Here is a 19,091-nt window from a genome sequence, read left to right as displayed (position 1 = left end):
CCATAGCCCATCGGCAACAGAAGCGCTCGAAAAAAATTCCAGGCGCTAATTAATTACTACGGAAAATCCTCCGGCCCCCGAAACTCCGATCCCGAAACATAAATTATCCGAAATTGTAAGGACAAGTATTAAACCGGGCTGCACTTGCGAAACGTTCAGGACGTTCCAAAGTTAATTTTGGTACTTTCCTTTAAGGAACGATGCTGCAAAGTATGCTTCTGAGTGTTCGACGTAGCCTGAAAATTGCCAGCGCCTTTGTCATTAGGTAATCAATTCTGAACCGACTGTTTCTGCACTTCGGATACAATCATACTCTTCAAATTTATTTTAGCAATAATTTAGGAACGAATCTGCTCAAATGGCATTTATTCCGCCGACTTAATTTTTCACCGACACCTGAAAAATCCATTGTCTCAATTTTTCTATTCCAAATATTCGGACAAATGAAAATTAAACGGATGAAAAGAAAACGAACATGACTGTTGTTAGTTGTAAATTAAACGGCAGCATACTCGGAGAGAGGTAAATAACAGTGGAAATTGTACCGCGTAAGGACTACAATGGAAGTGTTTTCTACGTTCGCGTGGAAAAATTAGAGGAAAGCGCGTAGGTTAAATAAGAGAGCTTGCAAAATAAATTACGCAGAGAGCACGTACAAAATTCTTGTAGTTTCCGGGATTAAAGAGGTTAAAAATAATTTTTGCTCTTTGGAAAAATGGTGTATGCGCCGGGTAAAATATGTCCTTGTTGGTTGCTTAACTATCGGGCCTTCAAATAAATATATATTTAGAGTAGGCGTAGGCGACATTCTAATTCTGTTAACAGTGTAAAGTAATTTTTGTAGGTAATCAATTATTCTCCGGAGTAACACAGGTTAAATAGTAAGCTTTTTCCCAATTTCATATTGTTATATTCCGTGGAGGGGAATAGAGAGAATGCACTACAAAAATTAAAAATATATTTTAACCTAATTTTATTTCGTTAAAATGTCAGATGTTTCTTGTGTCATTTTCTACGCTGGAAAAATGTTGCAAACAATTGAATTTCCATAGGTCGCTCTAAATATAAATTTATTTGAAGGCCCTTTAGAACTAGAACTACTAATGATTTATAATCTTTTGAGGTTAAAATAAAGATAGAAGAACCTTTTCTCTGAGATCAACAATAAAAGTAATTTATATTGTTTACCACACAATGGTATAATTTGTAATCTCACTACTGAAATAATTTTGACGGATCGCGAATGCATTTGATAATAATGCACATTGTTGGGAGCGCTCCAAGCTACATTTTGCGCAATCTGAAATTCAGAGAGATTGTTCAGAGGTAAAATGTTCTGTTGCGTTTTATTATGTGTGCGAAAGATATTTTGAATCTTAACGTTTCAGCATGAAAGGAGCTACAGTGCATTTGTATTAGTCGAACCGGAAAATTAACCCTAGCTTTATGATTCAAGAAGAATAAACTGCATAATAAACACTGTTCAGAATCTCGGAAACACATGAAATTACCTTTCAGGAGTTGTTATTAGAATAAATTATGTGCGCACCGGTGGTGGTCCTTCCTTTGGATAAAACCCGACGTCTGGTGGCGAAAGCAATATTTCGTAATAAGGTAAAGGACCTTATCTCCTAAAATAAACGCGAGTTGAGCCTCGGGGTGTTGGGTTTAAATCATCTTTCATGTAGTGGATATTGGATAGGATAAGATCGGGGAGTTGTATGATGCAGCTCGATGCAGCAACGCGCGAATGTTTCGTCTTAAGTCTTACTTAAGTGTGTTGGTCGTTATTTTCCTTTTTTTCTCCGTCGACATTTCATGGCTGTACGATCCCGGAATCGGAGAACGTCACGTAGGCCCCGGTGGTTTCGAAAATCTATAAATTGGCCCACTTGATTCAACTTGACATCTGAGTAAATTTCGAACGAATGTCCTTTGGTGAATAAAATATAAGGCTACTTTAAGTCCTGCAGTTCAATCACTGTCCGCCATGCTAGGAGAAATCTAGCTATAAGGACGTGACTGGATTATCCCGGCTGACACAAAGGACACCTCGTGAAGACGCCAAAACTCTCCGGGATTTCAATTCAATATTCACGGGGCTAAAAGCGATACAAATCCCACCGGTAAAAAGTGCAATTGTTCTAGCACTAGTGCTTGCATGTCCGCGGCGTATCGATTCGGTTTATTTGGAATTCAGAAGTTGTTTAATATTTCCTCACGGTAATGAAAGACCGGCTCATTTATTTATAGTCCTGCTAGCGCAAAAATAGCTCGGATTCTATCTGACACGACTTTTTCCCTTAAAGTGCCCCATTAATAAAACATTGCTATCAGCCAACAATTTCCGACGGCGAATTTCCAGATTACCTATGCCTGTGTGAGTTGATCTTGATGGAAAATAAAAGAGTACACCAATGCAATCATATCGGAGTTCTGCTCCATTTGCATGAATCCCGGAGGGGGCTCCTCCGACCGCCACCACTACCCGTTTCTCTGTCCCATCTTTTGCTTCATTTAGAAAAATTGTTTTAATAATAATAAACTCCGGCATGGTGTCGTGTAAAAAACTGGGCGCATATAAAAATAAATGATAACAAAAAATGTGCTTTCAAAGGAATTCTCATTACTTGGTAGAAATATCTGTAATGACAAATAAATCCGGCCTGGATGCCATGCCCTCTTATAATAATACTGCGGCTCATCATTCGATTAGTGAAGTTAAGCAATGTCGGTGGCGGTTAGAGTTTGGATGGGTGGCCGGAAGAAACAGCGTTTTTTTTGCTAGATGTTATACGTTAGTACAAGATTAAAAATGCGAAAACACGTGTAAGAAATACACAAGCACAGTTCTTCGGTATCAAACTCGATACACTGTCAGGTCCTGTAGTGAAGGAGTTTGTGAAAGTTTTAAGGCTTTGTAAAATTTCATCCTCAGTTGCATTTACAACTGAGATTACATCAGAATTGCCGCAATTCGCAGGAGATAGAAAACCGTTAGGATTTGAAGGAATACAGATGCTTTTAAAGAAATTGGAAAATGGAAGGTATTGTTTTAATAGAAATAGGAACAAGACTGAGTCGTTTTTTGAGTGAAGCAAAATATTTTCAGTCAATTTTTCCATTCGAGTGACGGCATTCTTGTCAGTTCTCCTCAATTATGGGATCTAATAAAATCGGTTGAACTGTAAAGATATAAGAAACGTTTTATTGAGCGCGTACGTTTCCGGTTACAATGAATGGATTTATTCCATCAGAGTAGAAAATAGCTTAGACCCAAGTTGACTGTATAGGACGGTCGTCCCTTCGGGTAAGTTTTATACTTATGGGCCTACAAGGTAACTCCTGCGGGTGTATTTCAGACGGCTCGTGAAATCGAGAGGCTGACAAATTGAAATGGGCATGTGACATCCCTTCCATCCAAACTGCGGCGATACGCACCTCCATCCTCGGCCCTTTGTAAAGCTTACCAACTACTAAAACACACTGCCAACTTTGCACACAACTCTTTTAATGAAGCTTTAATGACCGCAAGCTTAAGTAGTTGGGAAGTTTTTGCTTGCGCGTAAATAATTTCTAGTGCGTAATGTACTCGTAGTCTTGAGCATCGGAAACCTGCCCCCGATTCATTTTTTATTAAGGATATTTGGTTAAGCAAGCCGCTGTATTTTTTCCCCGACTAACGACTTCATATTTTCCGGCTCATTCTCTTACTCGAGTATGCTGTGCATGAGGCAGAACTAAAAAATCCGCAATATGTTCCCTTAAGGATTTAAAAGAACATTATTCGTTGACCGTATTGGCGATGTCGTAGCGTCGGGGCTGAGCTCTTGGATAAATATTTCTAAACGGAAAAAGTCGGCTGGGTACGATGAAATATTCACGCGAGCACATTCCTGAAAATGGAGTGTTTCAGAGAAGCCTTAGACGTGTTCGTATAATGTGCCGTCGAGACAAATAGGTAGTTTAAGGTTAATTATGGTGTTTAAAATGAATCTCCTCGATCCTCTAAATTATTTTAGTGAAGGTGTGGCTTAATAAAATTAGTGTCCCTTTACACAAATGATAGGTGTAAAGTTGCCGGTCGTGCTAGTTCTGGGGATCGAAAAATAAAAGCCGCGTTAAGCTCGTCATCTACGTAATAAACACGCATTAAGCTCTGGATAAGGTCACGCTGCGAACAGCCATACTTTTATCTGACTCATGGAATCCCGAAATTACGGCATCTTTCATTCGTGACCGTCGTTTTATGTGCCTTTTATAGTCGACAATTATTATATCCGGAGAGGCGGCGGTGTTCTCTTTGAAAAAAGCGAGCCCCGCCACAAAGAAGACCAAACCAAGAGGATATTGTGATACAGTTTAACGAGTATGAATTGTTTATAAATATAATGCAAGAAATTCGGCCACGTCGTGATTCATTTATCTCGAGTGTAATGTGTTTTTAACTGCCCACACGCTGTCAGCCATGTGATGTATGAATAACTTTTTTTCGGCGACTCTAATGTGTCATTTCGTTTTAAAAGGGACGCCGAAAAATCATGTAAATCGCGGCGTAATTAAGGAGGGACCGGTCGGTATTATCAAGAAAAATGACTCGCTCACCCCACTCGCCCAAGAAAAAAGTTTTACGAGCCAATTTGCTACGTGTTACGGGGAAAAAGGTCGAACCTGATTAGAAAATTTCTTGCCACTTACGGACCCCTTCTCGCGATAACCTGACAACTTTCATCTCTAAATAAAATAATACATGGACCTGAGCCGATTTCAGATCGCGCAAGTGGGCGCGCGCTCTAATTACCCCTTCTGAAACCGCCCCACTAGTCACGTTTCGTCAGGTCCTGTCTGTTTTAAAAATAATCTTCAATTTGTAGATTTGTCAGATTTAAGGAGGTTGTTGCGACAAGTTCCTTCTTAATACAGAATTATTCAAGAGATAATTGAATTTTTTTTGCCGCAACCCATTATACACATTGCAACAATTTCTTGATTTCCAATTTTGAAAATAATTATAACTTAATCCACAATGGCTTAATTTGTTAATTTATTTGTTGAATTTTGATTAAATACAGGTTATCTGTCAATCTGACATTTCTGACTTACTTTGATTTCTAATTTAAGAGAAATAGCACATTTGCTTTAGTGCCATTGGTATTGTTGGTTGCGGTAAAAAAAATCAGAAGTACCCCTCTCGTGAATAACAATGTATTTCTGCAAATAAAAGACTCCACTTTTTCAGTTGCATGTTAGACTGGCATTTATTATCCGCGCAAAAAATACATCAAAAAATCAACTACAAGACCGGGGATTTATTGCAGGACGACGACAAATGTTGCGTTTTATTTATAGCCCCACTCTGACTAAATAAAAACGATAAAGTTGCACTAATTACAAATTAAAATTACTTTCTAGTAAGATATCGTCATTACGACATTTAATTAAAGTGCGGGTTTGCAAACAGAGCTTTTCCACTTTGCAGTTGTGATATTAACCGCATTTTTGTTATTTAGCTTGTCCTAGCTGCAATATTTCAGTATAAATTACTAGTGCTCTTGATCTATGATTTAGTTCCGTTCTAGCGCCAACTTTTCCATAAATTTATAACTGCAATACTTTATTTATAATTTAAAGTTTGGAAGCCAGCACAGCAATGTGGGCGGGACTATTGTTACAAGTTAATATATTTTAAAGGAGCGTCATTTTGGTCGAATAAAGTCGGGGGAGTTTGTGAATGGTGACGTTATTAATCAGGAAAATTGCGCTTTTCAAAGTGGCATTAAGAGATGAAGCCTGAGATACGAGCCTGCCAATTATTACCATTCTCTGATTTCTGTAATTAAGAAATTGGGAATGTTTGCACGAAGAGATTAATTATTTTCGATCGTTTACATTCTTCGGGTTTTGGCAAAAATGGTGGAGGCGCCGGGCGAATATTACACTTTGCCTCAAAGACGACAGTTGATGAATTTTTAACGGTTGAACCTGTTCCAATACGTTTGTTATTTGATGATCAGTGCGCTGTAGAAATGAGGTACGATTCAGAAAACTGACAATATTTACAGAATTCGTTGTTTACACAGAATCGGTTTATTATTGATTGACTGGGTCTGAATTCAGTGCCAATGGCGAGAATCGAGTTTTGAGAGATATTCAAATACATCGGGAACGATACGCTTCTTGCTGAGGCAATCCCCTTGAAACTAGATAATTCAGTGCAGTTGTAGAAAGTCCTGAAATTTGAAGGAGTTGACCAGATTTGTTCGCGGGATCCGGCTCGTCCTAAGAAGCTTTAAATTTTTGACGCCTTGTGTGGCCCTCGGAGGCGAACATTTTCGACTTAAAGTTGGCTCTTAAGTAATAAGACTTCATTTGGTCTGGTGCGATAAAGTCGTTACAATTTGTACTGAAGGAGTTGTTTCCGGGAGTGTTTTTGCGTGGAATATTTCCATTGTAATTTATAAGCCATAAAGAATTAATTGCGTGCTGTGTGATTAAAAACAAGGTCGCAGTTTCGTTTGTAGTGTGCCAGCTCCGGCTCGTTACATAATGGAAGAGGAAAGGATTTAGGATGAGAACTTTACATGGCAGTTCATAAATAAGTAATCAGGGTTTAAGCATGTGGGCTTGCATAATTAAAAGCTGGAGATGTTGTAGAGAGCTGGTGTAGCATAGCTCTGGTGCAGTATTCAACAATGGAGCATTTTCCTGGTTCCATCTCGCAAGTCTTGATGTACGAATTTCCGCGTCGAGCAGACCGACCCACTTTTCCTACCATATTAGCCGCATTGTCTTATTAATGCACAAAGACTGAGACGCAAACATCGAACGATTTCGTTTGCGAGCTTTGAATTATTAAGAGTTGTTTATCTGCTTTTGTTGCGTCGAAAAATCCAGGCGAATAACGAGAGGGTAATTATATTCAAATGATACTGGAACGGCCGGACATAAATTGTACATTTTTATTGGGTATGACACAGAGGCAAAAAAGGGCGTAAAAAAATCGCAACAATAAATCGTATTTCATGAGGTAATTACAGAGCCGATTTGCATAATAAAAAGCTCTATTTCGATTCACTGAAGCTCCTTCGCTTGTGCAGGACTCGCCTTAAAAAATTCCGAGATATCAGAGAAAGAATCAGGAAAATACAACAAATGATCCGAATGATATACACGCGAGCCGATTCTCGAGTTAAAAAGCAAAAATCCGGGGGAAAACGACTTTCGTGGGGGAACTCGCTCGAAAACTAAACAAAAATTTAATTATTGTTTGTAATTCCAACAAGAGCTTCATCCGTCTATTAATGGAAATCGCTCCGAGTGTTTTTTCGAAACCAATAAAATGCCTAAAACAACTGAACTATCCATTAGGCGGGCATTATTAAATCGCTCGATTCCCCTGTTTAATTTTAAAAGTTTTTCCGAGTTCATATTTTATGGAAGGCACAGAAGTAGAATCCCAGTTATGCGCCATGGGAAATATGTAAATTTAGATCTGCGTGTGGTTTTATCTCATTTATGCTGATCCTGATTTACATCGGTCTTACATCAGTACGTACAAAGACTCTAGATACGCATCCACCAGAATGGAACTATTGCAAACAAATAGAGTGTATTAGAAGATTGTGGTAAATTTCATGAGAGAAAACAGACGTTGCTAGTTTAACATGGTGGAGCGTCATACAAGGGAAATTAGCAAATAAATTACAATGCACATAACGTGTAAACCTGCCGGGTTGCACATGTCTCTGCTAAACATGTAAGCAGGATTTCGGCAGACATGCTAGTTGCTACCTTGTACACTTCGTTTCCCAACAGTCAACACTGCTGGACAACCAGATGAATCAAAGCAATCGTTTTAATTAATTCTCGACGGACCGACTCCAATAGCTTTCAACTCTCCTATCATCATCAACGTAGCGAATAAAAATTAAAAACAATTTTCTTTATGCTCAGCTACACATTTTCACATTTGGTCTCGTTGCAAAACAAAAATAAAATAAATTTCATTTCAGGAAATATGAAATATCACGAGTGTAAAGTGACTTTACGAGTATGTACTATTCCTAGATATTTTCGAACATTCACAGAGAGCTTTTGACGTAGCTTTTATTAAACTATTTGTTTTATCAGAATAAATGTTGGAACTGTAATTCACGTGAAATTTTTTATGAAAATATGGTGGATGCGCAGGGTTAATATATTTATTTACGTCATTTTTACATCTCTTCCTTTATTAAATTAGAAAAAATTGTAAGCTGCATTTTACAGAGCTGCAGAAATTGTAGCAAAATGTAAAATTGCAACTGTATGTGTATGAAGTAAATTACAAATGGTGGATGCGCCGGGAAACTGTAAATATGTTAGAGAAGCTTTATTAATAACGGGTGTACAGTTCGTTTCCTCATAGACAATGTGATTAACACTATGACGAGTCTGTTGTTAAGACATTAAAATCTGGAAGATCTCACATACCGGACTGGTTAGTTTTCAGCCCTTAATTAGTACCGGGGGCGATGCTGAAAGCCAGAGGCAAATTGGTCGTGATATATTCGAATAGTTGTAAAAGTGTGGCGTATTTGCATCTAATTAGTGGTCTCTGTTTAGTTTCAGCGGCTCTTGCGGGAGTCCCAGACAGTTCCAAGTCGAGATTCGTGGAGTCGGTGAAACCGATCGTGCAAAGGCCCTACTTTGATGATGTCGGTCCTAGAAACGTCACCGCCGTCGTGGGACAGTCTGCTTTGCTCAATTGTCGCGTGAAACACCCCGGCGACAGAACGGTGAGTAAGCAATCATATCTTTATTGCTTTGTTGACAAGTAACTGAGCGACCGAAGGAGCTTGTCTTAGAAAGTGACGGTGGTGCCCTTATAAAATGCGGTTTGGAACTGACGTAATGTGATGGCTGTTCCTTTGCACAAAGGAAGTCACTTGTCATTCAATTCGGCAAAGATACGGAAATGTTAATCTGTCTTTATGGGGCCTTTAAAATGCAAATTAAATTCCCAAAGAATACACGGATGCCACTTTGTTGCCCTATTAGAAGATAAAACACTGATGAATAACAATCAAGGTTTTCCCCCTCTGTCGCGTTGGGGGATTCGGTCAATTTGCACCCCTAAATTCGGTCAATTGCTACTAATGACTGATATTTTTCATCATCTTTGATCTTCCCCAACGGGAAAATAAGAAGGCATTACCGTAATGGCTAGTGTTTTGTAACGTTAACAACCCAAGATATAGAAAATACTGGAATTAAAAAACAATTTGAGACAATGTAAACTAGAACATAAAATGATCAAGAATGTTTACGAAATACAGAGAAGAATGAAATTCCGAGGAAAATATTTAAATAAAAACAGGACAGGCAATAACGAGAAACGAGGCAAAGAAACATGTAGGTAATGAATAAAAAAGTGGTGAAAGTGGATAAAAAAAATAATGCCACCACAAAGTTGTTGGTCTTGCTTCTGATTCAAGTTTGTATAATAAAAAAAATTATATTAATATTTTTGCAACACCATGGAAAAAATTGTTCATTTTTTTAATCAGATTTTTTTGTCTGAGTCTGGGTTTTCTGGCCGAGGCGCAACCGAGGTTTGCAAATAAACGAGGGCAAAAGGCACTTTTTGGCAGAGGTGCAACTACAACGCAAAAGAGATCATTGGAAAAATTATTATAAATTTATTTTGTGTCTACCTTTTTCAAATAGATAGTATATGTTAGCTTGCCAATAAAACTAGGAATTCACTATTTGCAATACAATTACATACTTATTTACATAATTTATGGTGACAGGACAATTATTGGTTTTGTCGGTTTCGTTGCTAACTTATTAAACAGACCAACAGATGGCTCCACGGTTAGCGTCCAAAATGGTGCGTCCGAAAAAGAGTTACTTTTCGTCCGTTTGTGAGTACGTTAAATTTATCCCACGCATTTCAGACAGGTAAGGACTTTTCTAGAATAGAATCTTGGAAAGGTTTATACTATGCCATGGAGCGTATACTGTTTTTCGCCCAATCAAATTTATATAAATATATATTTTTTAATAAAACTATCTAACCCTGAGCTATTTCACAAAAAGGAATCTGTTGCAGTTGTTAGTAATTAAATAGTTGTTTTTTATTTTACATTAGATCACTAGTGCTGTTATATTTCAGTACCGCACTAACCTTTTTTGTTTTCTATGAAAACCTTCCGATTTAGGAAATGCAAATTACATGATCTCTCAACGACGCTGGTAAATACGTGAAAAAACACAATCGTGCAATAATAACTATTATTTTATAGTTTGGCCAACATTATTACAAGCTTTAGTACCTTTACACTTAATCAAATTTTACTTAATTAGCTCCAGAAATAAAGAAAATGTAAGATGGATTTCTGGTAAAATATGTACTTGACACTGTTTCATTATCACTTATTTTATTGAAATAATTGTAAAGAAACCTAAATGTGCACGTTTCATCACTGTGACAGCACAGTAAAAAATTAATGCCAATACAGGGTATTTCACGAATGATAATGAGCCCAACAGAATTGAAAATGCAACCCACAATACATTTGCAAGGTAAACCTGGATTTGGACGTGGAAAATGTCCACGTTAACTTTGCAAATATATTGTGGGTTGCATTTTCAATTCCGTCAGGCTCATTATTATCACTCGTGAAATACCCTGTACATATTTTTGAATTTTTATTAAAAAAATGTTTTATTATTTATGTGTGTAATGCACATTTTTACGCATGGGATCACAACTCTCGTTACACTGATACGTGTAAACTTCCTGCTTAAAAAAATAGTGTACAAATGATTATCCCGAATGAGAACGAAACGAAGTATTTCCCAAAGAACAGCATCGTTACTAGTAAGTTGCTCCATTTTTATGTGCCGCTACCTCACATCTCAAAATCATCTTGTATGAGTGATGCGATTAAGTCTTGGGGATTTTATTCGATCCCCACTATAGCAGATCCAAGAAAGGGAATGGAATCAAATCATCTGGAATTCTATATTGCTCTGTTAACGACGATTTTATTGAATTATCTTTGCGGCGATCATTTAGCAAATGCACTTCGTAATCGACTCATCGTAGAGTATGTTTGGGGGTCATAAACGAAATAATTTTCTCTTAGGTTACATCTCGTTATAAACGCGAAACTACCACTTCCAGGGCAAGTTCTCAGACCTTGCACGAGCGGATTAATCTCCTTGGCATCGTTGGGTTAATTAAACCGGTCAAGTGGCGGGTAATACACTAACAGGTACGGAAAACCGTGCAGAATTATCCAGGACACCCGTGCAGCCTTTATGGAATCAGTCGAGCGTGGGAGCTTCTCCGATATTCCGAAGGAAGATTTGTTAACGCTTTCGAATCTGAGGTTGCGCGATGGCACAGAAAAGTCGACTCAATAATTCGTGATTATCTGAGTCGAATTAATTCTGAATCTGAATATTGTGTTACTCGATTCCGTCTGTAGCTCGAGAAAATGTAGAAAGGTTATATGAGACTTTTAATTTTATGGGTCGTAATTATTAAGCAGCTGCTTGGGAGCTCATGGCAGCGAGCAGTCTTGGGAATAATTCGGTGTTATTAACATACTTGAGGTGTTTTATTGGAAGAGATTTTGTTGAGGGAGCGGAGAGAGGGTTTCTCTGTGTTCCATTAACATCCTTTTCGCCTTGCACACGTTATAATTCACCTGTAATATATTTCTCAAAGTGAAAACAGGCCATTGAGAATGTTGGAAATATACATATAATACATTTGCCGGCATATTTGCAGATAACATATTTCCCCAGAGTGTCGTTCCCTTTTGAACACAATGAGTACGGCGATGCACCGACTGCAATTGGCATCTCAACATGTCTATATATTTCAACCGGAACGATGTCGAGGTACGACTCTGGAAGAGAATCTGCAGTCGAATTCGATCATTCTGCCGTTGAGTGCATCGCGTTGTATTTCAAGCGGCGAAGAAGAAAAGTCGCTAAACAGCTTGCGGGGCTTAAAAGGCGAGTTAAAATACATAGAGTCGAGCTCGTTCCATTAAGCTCCATTGCACGCTATTATAGTAATAGTTTCTGGTTACGCATCTGTATCCCCTGTGACGGATAGCGTGACCCACTTCCAACTCTAGTTGCATAAACTAAGAAACGTGTTACACGGATCCCGGTCTGGGCAAAGGAGGATTAGTGAAAGGTCAATATAACTTTGTTGGATTATCGAGATTTAGTTCTGTCCCGTGGACCTGAATCCTAATTTATCGCATGCTATCTGATTCCTTTATTAGGGTGTGAGGCGGATTGATGTTCGGTATATCCAGGATTATATTGTCTAATTATGGCTATAACAGCTGCCGCATTCCGTAAACAACATCACAAGATAAACAGATACTGCAATTTCCTACATGATTTCATACTTCAATGTCACTACTTGAATCAAGGAAATTGATTTCCGCAGGAGCTACCAAAACACAGATGTGCGTAATCTTCTCGAAGCTTCTGCTCTACTTTCATCCCACGCAAAAACTGTATTAAAATTTATGCCCGTCGCACAATCTTCAATTACAACATTGCGTAACAACAGTTTTTTAGATTTTGACCTCCAGACGTTCCACTTGAATCACTTCGAGCATTCGGTCCCGACCATTGACTAAAGCACATGGTGTTAAATTAATCTACATTGCTCGCTAGTAAATTTAACCAACTGATTTCACTTCAATTGTAGCGAGACAAATACGTGTTGACTGAATAGCGATCGCTCTCAAGCTCAAAACGTCATTACTCTATTCATATCATCCAATCTTTTATTGGAAAATACTGAAAATACTTTTATGCTAGTCTAAAGTTATATGTTTAATGAAAGAGCAGAAGCAATTTTTAACAAGTAATTACGTTTCAGAATGTAGTGAACATTACAAGTCAACTATAAACAACGTTAATGTACCATTTGCCGCGATATTCCGGAGCATTCTCAAAGCTCTACGATATTATTGTTGACGTTGCTGCAGTTGATCTACGTGTCAGATTAAGTTTTATGAAAATAAACTGCAGTAGACTGGAAGTTAGCAATTAAATAAATGGTGGATGCGCCGGGTACATTTGTATATATATTATTTGCTCATTTCTTTTTTTCTTGAGATCGAGCGATGTATTTGTTAAGACAAAATTGCTAACGCGATTGAGGGTAATATGATGCTTTAAGATTAAAAGTGAAAAAATGATGGATGCATCGGGTAATACTCCATTACACATTTTTTTAATTACTGTTTGTTTCAACAAATTGCTTTTACATAAATAAATATGTAATGCCAAATTTTTTAATTTACGTGATAAACAAGAACGGCCAATTTACAAAGTGATTCATCAGAAATAATGAGCCCGACGGAATTGAAAATGCAACACACAATACACTTGGAAGGTAAGGCTGGATATTTACCGCGTCCGTGTCCAGCTTTACGTTCCGAATGTATTGTGGGTTGCATTTTCCATTCCGTCGGATTCATTATTACTCGTGAATCACCTTGTATTTTGTTTGGGGATCAGATTATAAAACAAAAATTTTCTAACATTTGTTATTTGTATATTTTTAATTTGATAACACCAGGGCAAGAAATAAGATTTACATTTTATGGAGAACATTGCTCACAAGAGGAGAGGAAATTGTAAATTTAAACCTTAAGTAGTAAATAAACCAATTTTTGTCTATTTTTAAAAATGGTGGAGGCGCCTTAAAGCACTTCGGAAGATTTACGTCACTGCAAATAACTAGACTAAATTATCTTCCAATTAAGCTACAGAATGCTGAAATACAGAGCTTTGTATATATCTAGTAAAATAATTTGCGTGCATGAATGCAGTCCTATTGGTGTGTTGATTATTTGAAATATTACAAGTCATTAAACGTATCTGATTTTGTTCAGAAAATATAAAAGCGTCACACAATAAAAAACACATTTACGATTAACTAAGTAAAAGGCGGTAATGGATTTTAATAACATTTTGTCACTATCATTTATGTCTACAATAAAGTTTTATTTTTACTGAACTTCTGAAATGGTTTTTTATTATCGTAAAATGTCAGCCAGTCATTATTGTAAATGAACACTAAACAGTTTCACAGTTTTGATTGTATCGGCACATCCAAACCGCACAAACTACAGTGAAATGTTTAATCAAGTGAAAATTGGAGCAAGTTTGATTTAATTACATTTTAAATTAATAAATTTCTTTCAACCGAACGGGTAGTGCGGCCGCGAAAGAACTTGTTTTCCCCTTTGAATCTTTTCTTTGGGCAACAAAGCAGCGCACCTTATTTGGTTTTGTGGGACCTAAGTTGATAGAAAATATTCGTAAAATTGCAAATTGAATCGCGCAAGGCGAGCAAAATAGAAACCAATGGAGTGTTTGTCGGTGCCGCCTGAATTTTATTTATTTCGTTTTAACATGGAAAAAATACTCGAGATCGCCACCAAGTATGTGAGTGGCTCTGTTCTAACACACGCCACCCGATAATGACTTTAAACCACAACAATGCCTCCGGGACATGTTTTAAATTTGCACGTCTTAGTGAAAAAGCACGAACGAGGACGGCATTTTATCGGAAGCAATTTACCGTAAGTATCATGCGCTAAGTTAAAACCACTCTAGAGCATAATCCGGATCAAGATCACGCAAAGACCTCACAATGAAAATATCAGGGAGCACTTGTCAGCAACGTCGTCAAACAAAAAAAAAAAAAAAAAGTGGCAGTATTTATATTAGGCTGCGGCGGCGAGGGAGAGGGTTCTTGGGGCGCCGCGCTAAGGCAGGTTTTAAGTCTAATTGAGTTAGCGGATTCGATTTCATGAGCCGGTGGTTTCGTTAACGCCAAATTTAACAATAAATGGACGTATGATGGAAGTATTTTAATTAAAACGAATACAACCCCCGTAATGATGATTGGATGTAATGGTTTTAGAACGGGGGAAAAATTTATATTTGAATGATTATAACGTGGAACAACCCCTCCAAGATGAAAGTGCTCCCTGAAATGTGTTTCATTTTCCTTGTTGAAAATATCTACCGTGTATTTCATGTCACCTCGTACGCCGCAAACACTCTCTACAACCTTAAGTATTCTCTTGCGCCGCTTTTTATAGTTCACGGAGCATCCCTCGAATTACTCCTCCCTTTTCCTATTAAAATATTCATGCCGTATAACGTGTTACCTATTAGCTATTTTATTTACATGGAAATATGAAATCGCCCGTGAAGATACGACCAAGATATCCGACAGCGATTCCCCACTCGTTTAGATTTACAATAAAACACAACTAATTCGCGTAATAACGCTGCACGCAGGGTTTCGCCTGAATCTATGAATTTTTAATGTCCCGCTGTTTCCACTGAAATTTTACTTATGACCAACTGAATAAATAATATCTGGGGGAAAACACAAAATGAATCGTGTCAGGTAGTTGTGTTTCATGCATCCTCGAAAATATTGCGTTTCGTCGACAACATCCGCGTCTTCGAATCTAATTAGCGTTGGTGACATTTGATCTTTGAGCTAATTCCAAAAGTGAGACTGCGTATTCAATCCCGCGTTAATCTTACACCGAGGTCAGATTTGTTAGAAATAACTTCGAAGCCAGAATGGAGTTTATTTGAAAGTTGTAATGAATAAAATTGGGTCGGCTGCACCTGGATTACGGTGTAAAATCCCATTTTCCGGGACCCGCCATCTAACTTGTTGTGTGTCTAGTTGGTATAATCCTAGATTTGTTGTTAGTATTGTTCGTGAAAGTATTTCAGCCTTGTTTTAACTCCAGGTTAATCTTCCATATAAACAGAGGCAAAAGGTTTTTGCCAGTCAAACCTCCAATTTAAATTTCCACAGTTTGAAAGTTGACTCGAAACTTACACAATCTTGCAAATGGAATAAAAAGAAAAACTACACTAGACTGTTCTGTTTTTGTAAAATTGTGTTAGTGAAACAACTCGAAGGAGTCGCTTTTACCGCTCAGGAAGCTCGTGACATTCAAACAAAATTCAATCATAATCTACTTATCGGGAAATATTCTTGGCTGAATCATGTTTCAAAGATTCTGGAAAAGATTCGTGTTTCATTTATGATGTCTTTTTGATTTATTTTCCCAATTAATTTTTGTGCAGTGCAAAGTTAATGATGCAAACATAACGAGTGGGCTAATTGTGCTGATCGATAATCGAGAAATATAAATTTTCCGCTTTCACTGATTTTTTCAACATCGAGACAAACGTATCTTCTGACAAAACATGAGCTGATTAATTTCCGCATTGATACTCTTCTCAAAGTGTCGGAAGCTTTTCCTTTCATTTGCCAAACTAGAATAGCCACAGATAACGAATCTGATTCTTCCTGGTAAGAAAAATATTTGAAGTTTCATCGCTAAAAATAAACAGGAAAGGGCTTTTGTATTTAACCGATGTCGGTCGTTCACATTTGTCTCGGCAGACTTATTGTTTTCTCGCCAGAAGAGTTTCATTTTGATTTAAACTTTATTTAAGAAAATTTGACAGCAACAAATAAGAAAATGAAAGAAAAATAAAGACCAGACAATCCCTAGACGTAAGAAGCTTTAAAAAATGAAAATAAATCTTCCAATTATTTCGAAATTTGCTGACATTTCTGATTTAAAAAAAGTACTAGGTACTGAGAGTTCGTAGAATTTTTTTGCAAGTTTCTAAGACGGTGGGGAAATTTCAATTTGGGTGATAACCCCTTAGGCGCGTCTTTGAAGCAAGATGCCGTGAATTATTTAGTAAAGTATCAAATTTAAAATTTACAACAAATAAAAACAAAAGTGATTGTGAATCATTTTCCTTTGCAATTTTCTGTAACATATTTTTCTACTCTTATCCAGACCAGTACGATATAACAATATTTATTAGAGAGACGATCCAAAGAAGGGTAAGGAATTTTGGATGTGTTTCAGAGGCAAATAGAATATTATTTTCGGGATGTGCAAATATCAGATAACATACATATCATTACCTCGATGACATATAGTCATTATCACGAGAGAAGATTGATGAAATAGAAACCAATTTCAGACAGACAGTGTATCGCAGCACACGCCACAAAATATGGAGTGGAACAGTATTAATGCAACTGTTCAAAAAAGATTTGCAGCAGAGCCGAGTGTGATTTATTATATCATAATTTAATAACTTGTAGGCTTTCGAGTTGGGCATAAATTCAGGTGTTATTTATGCATAAAACAAATTAGCAAAATTAGCATCTGATTTGCCTAAATTTATTAGGAAGCCTCGCAAAATAATACTTTACATATTAGCAGCTCGACCTTATGAAAAAATAATCTTTGTTAATGCAGCAAATCGGGCCGAAATAAATGTTCTTTAATCCGGAGGCCGGGCTATAAAATAATGGGGTAACAAATGATGTTTAGGGTGTTGTTACCAACAGCTGTTGCTTACAAAAACCAAACAAGCGTTCTCAAAGTCGATATTGGATTCGTTAAAAGAAATCGGCGTTTTCCGGGGCGATAATGGTTATGATATTAACTTAATCGTCCTTTCCATTATAAATATAGATCTGCTGGGCCCCCAACGAGGGGAATACCAGTGTTGAGGGTGCAGATCTGCATCTTCTCACTCGACGCAACGGTTATCAGATGAAATTTATGTAGTGTTTCTCGAAAGGCATAACGGGAGGAAAGAAACTGCTTTATTTAAGTAATGAAATTATGTCAACTGCATCCAACATCTTATAAAACTTTATTTAGTTTGACATTTTAACGGGTTTGCAGCTCGTACAGCTCGAGGCTTCTTATTACATCTTCTGACTTAAACGTAAAGCAGTGCAATGTTAGGTAGCTTAAGGTGTTGTAAATTTTCCAGGTATCGAAACTAGAAACTAACTGAAGACCCAGCAAACTGGAGTCAGTCAAATTCAGTCGCAAAGTGGACATTAACGAAGGTCCAGCGGTCACAAATATTTGAACATTTTTGCTTTGATCGTGTCATGTCCAATTTAATACAGCGTCGATTACCATGAATAAAATAAAAATTCAGAACAAGCTCGATCTAACAGTGTAAACGTTGTGTGAAATTTTTTCAACAGCCTAAAGTGCTCTAATTAAAACTAGAATTTTAGCCGATGTGTATTTTGCGCTGGAAAGTAAGCAACTTTTTGGCAGCGAGGGCAGTTTTAATTGTTCTTTGCGGTGCAAGAAACGTAAAAACGAGATAAAATAAGCAAACGTTGGCGGAAGTGCTGAAAAAAAAAAAATCAGGGGTGGCGTTATTACGCGCAATTCTTCGAGAAATCGCTGTTGAAGCTAAGAATTATACCTTAAACGAACTGGAAGATGAAGTCAACATTTCGCTAGAATTTGAAAAATTATGATTTAGCGTTATTGGGGAAAGTTTGGAAGTTCGTGCCCTACACGCATTTAACATCGCGACACTAAACTTTATTAAATGTAGAAATAATGAATGGTTATTACGCGCATTTGCAGGGGCTAATGTTGCAAATAAAATCTAAAAATCCCCGAAAAATGAATAATTACCAGTCGGGGTAATTACGCTGTCGACGGTATTAAAATTATCCGCGCGGCCACTGTCCGCCAGTTTAAACGTGATAATCGGCCCCGAGTAAATTATTCTTGGTGTTGTGCGTCCATATTTTTCGGTTTTAGTTAAAATTGTTATGAATAAAATTGGCTCGGCTACACCAGAATTCCGGGGAAATCCTATTTTCCGGAGCTTGCCACTTAACCTGTGTATCTAGCTTGTACAGCCAGAGGGCTGTTGCTTGTTAAGTCGTCCTCGGTGTGTATTTGTGTAGCGCAATTATCTTCGTCGCGAATTCTTCTCGTTATACTTTAAAAATATACAACGAATACGTCCGGTTTCCAAATTCAATATGCTGCAAATAATAAGATAAGAAACTCATCAAGAAAAGCATCAACTCGTAGGAAGATAATAAAGCCGAAAGCAAATTTCAAAAGAGTTTCATGAGTTTAAAGTTTTATGCAATCAAAAGATGAGGAAGAGGTTATTATAAAAATCCAAAAATAAACTCTTCCGTCAAGTTTGCGTCA

The 19,091-nt window shown here is 37.4% G+C and overlaps 1 protein-coding gene across 5 annotated transcripts in view; it reads left to right on the top strand.

Annotated features, from left to right (window-relative positions):
• dpr7 (defective proboscis extension response 7) overlaps positions 1–19,091 on the top strand; it is a 164,174-nt gene that overhangs the window by 126,749 nt on the left and 18,334 nt on the right. For all 5 annotated transcript variants that reach the window (XM_069053428.1, XM_069053424.1, XM_069053425.1 and 2 more), the window contains one exon: positions 8,605–8,777. In XM_069053428.1, the coding sequence (XP_068909529.1) occupies positions 8,605–8,777 (173 nt within the window). The remainder of the gene's footprint in view (positions 1–8,604; positions 8,778–19,091) is intronic.

This window comes from Tenebrio molitor, chromosome 7 (assembly GCF_963966145.1).
Source record: "Tenebrio molitor chromosome 7, icTenMoli1.1, whole genome shotgun sequence".
NCBI lineage: Eukaryota > Metazoa > Arthropoda > Insecta > Coleoptera > Tenebrionidae > Tenebrio > Tenebrio molitor.
Note: the sequence above shows the minus strand (reverse complement) of the source record. Positions and strands in the feature narration are given on the sequence as shown.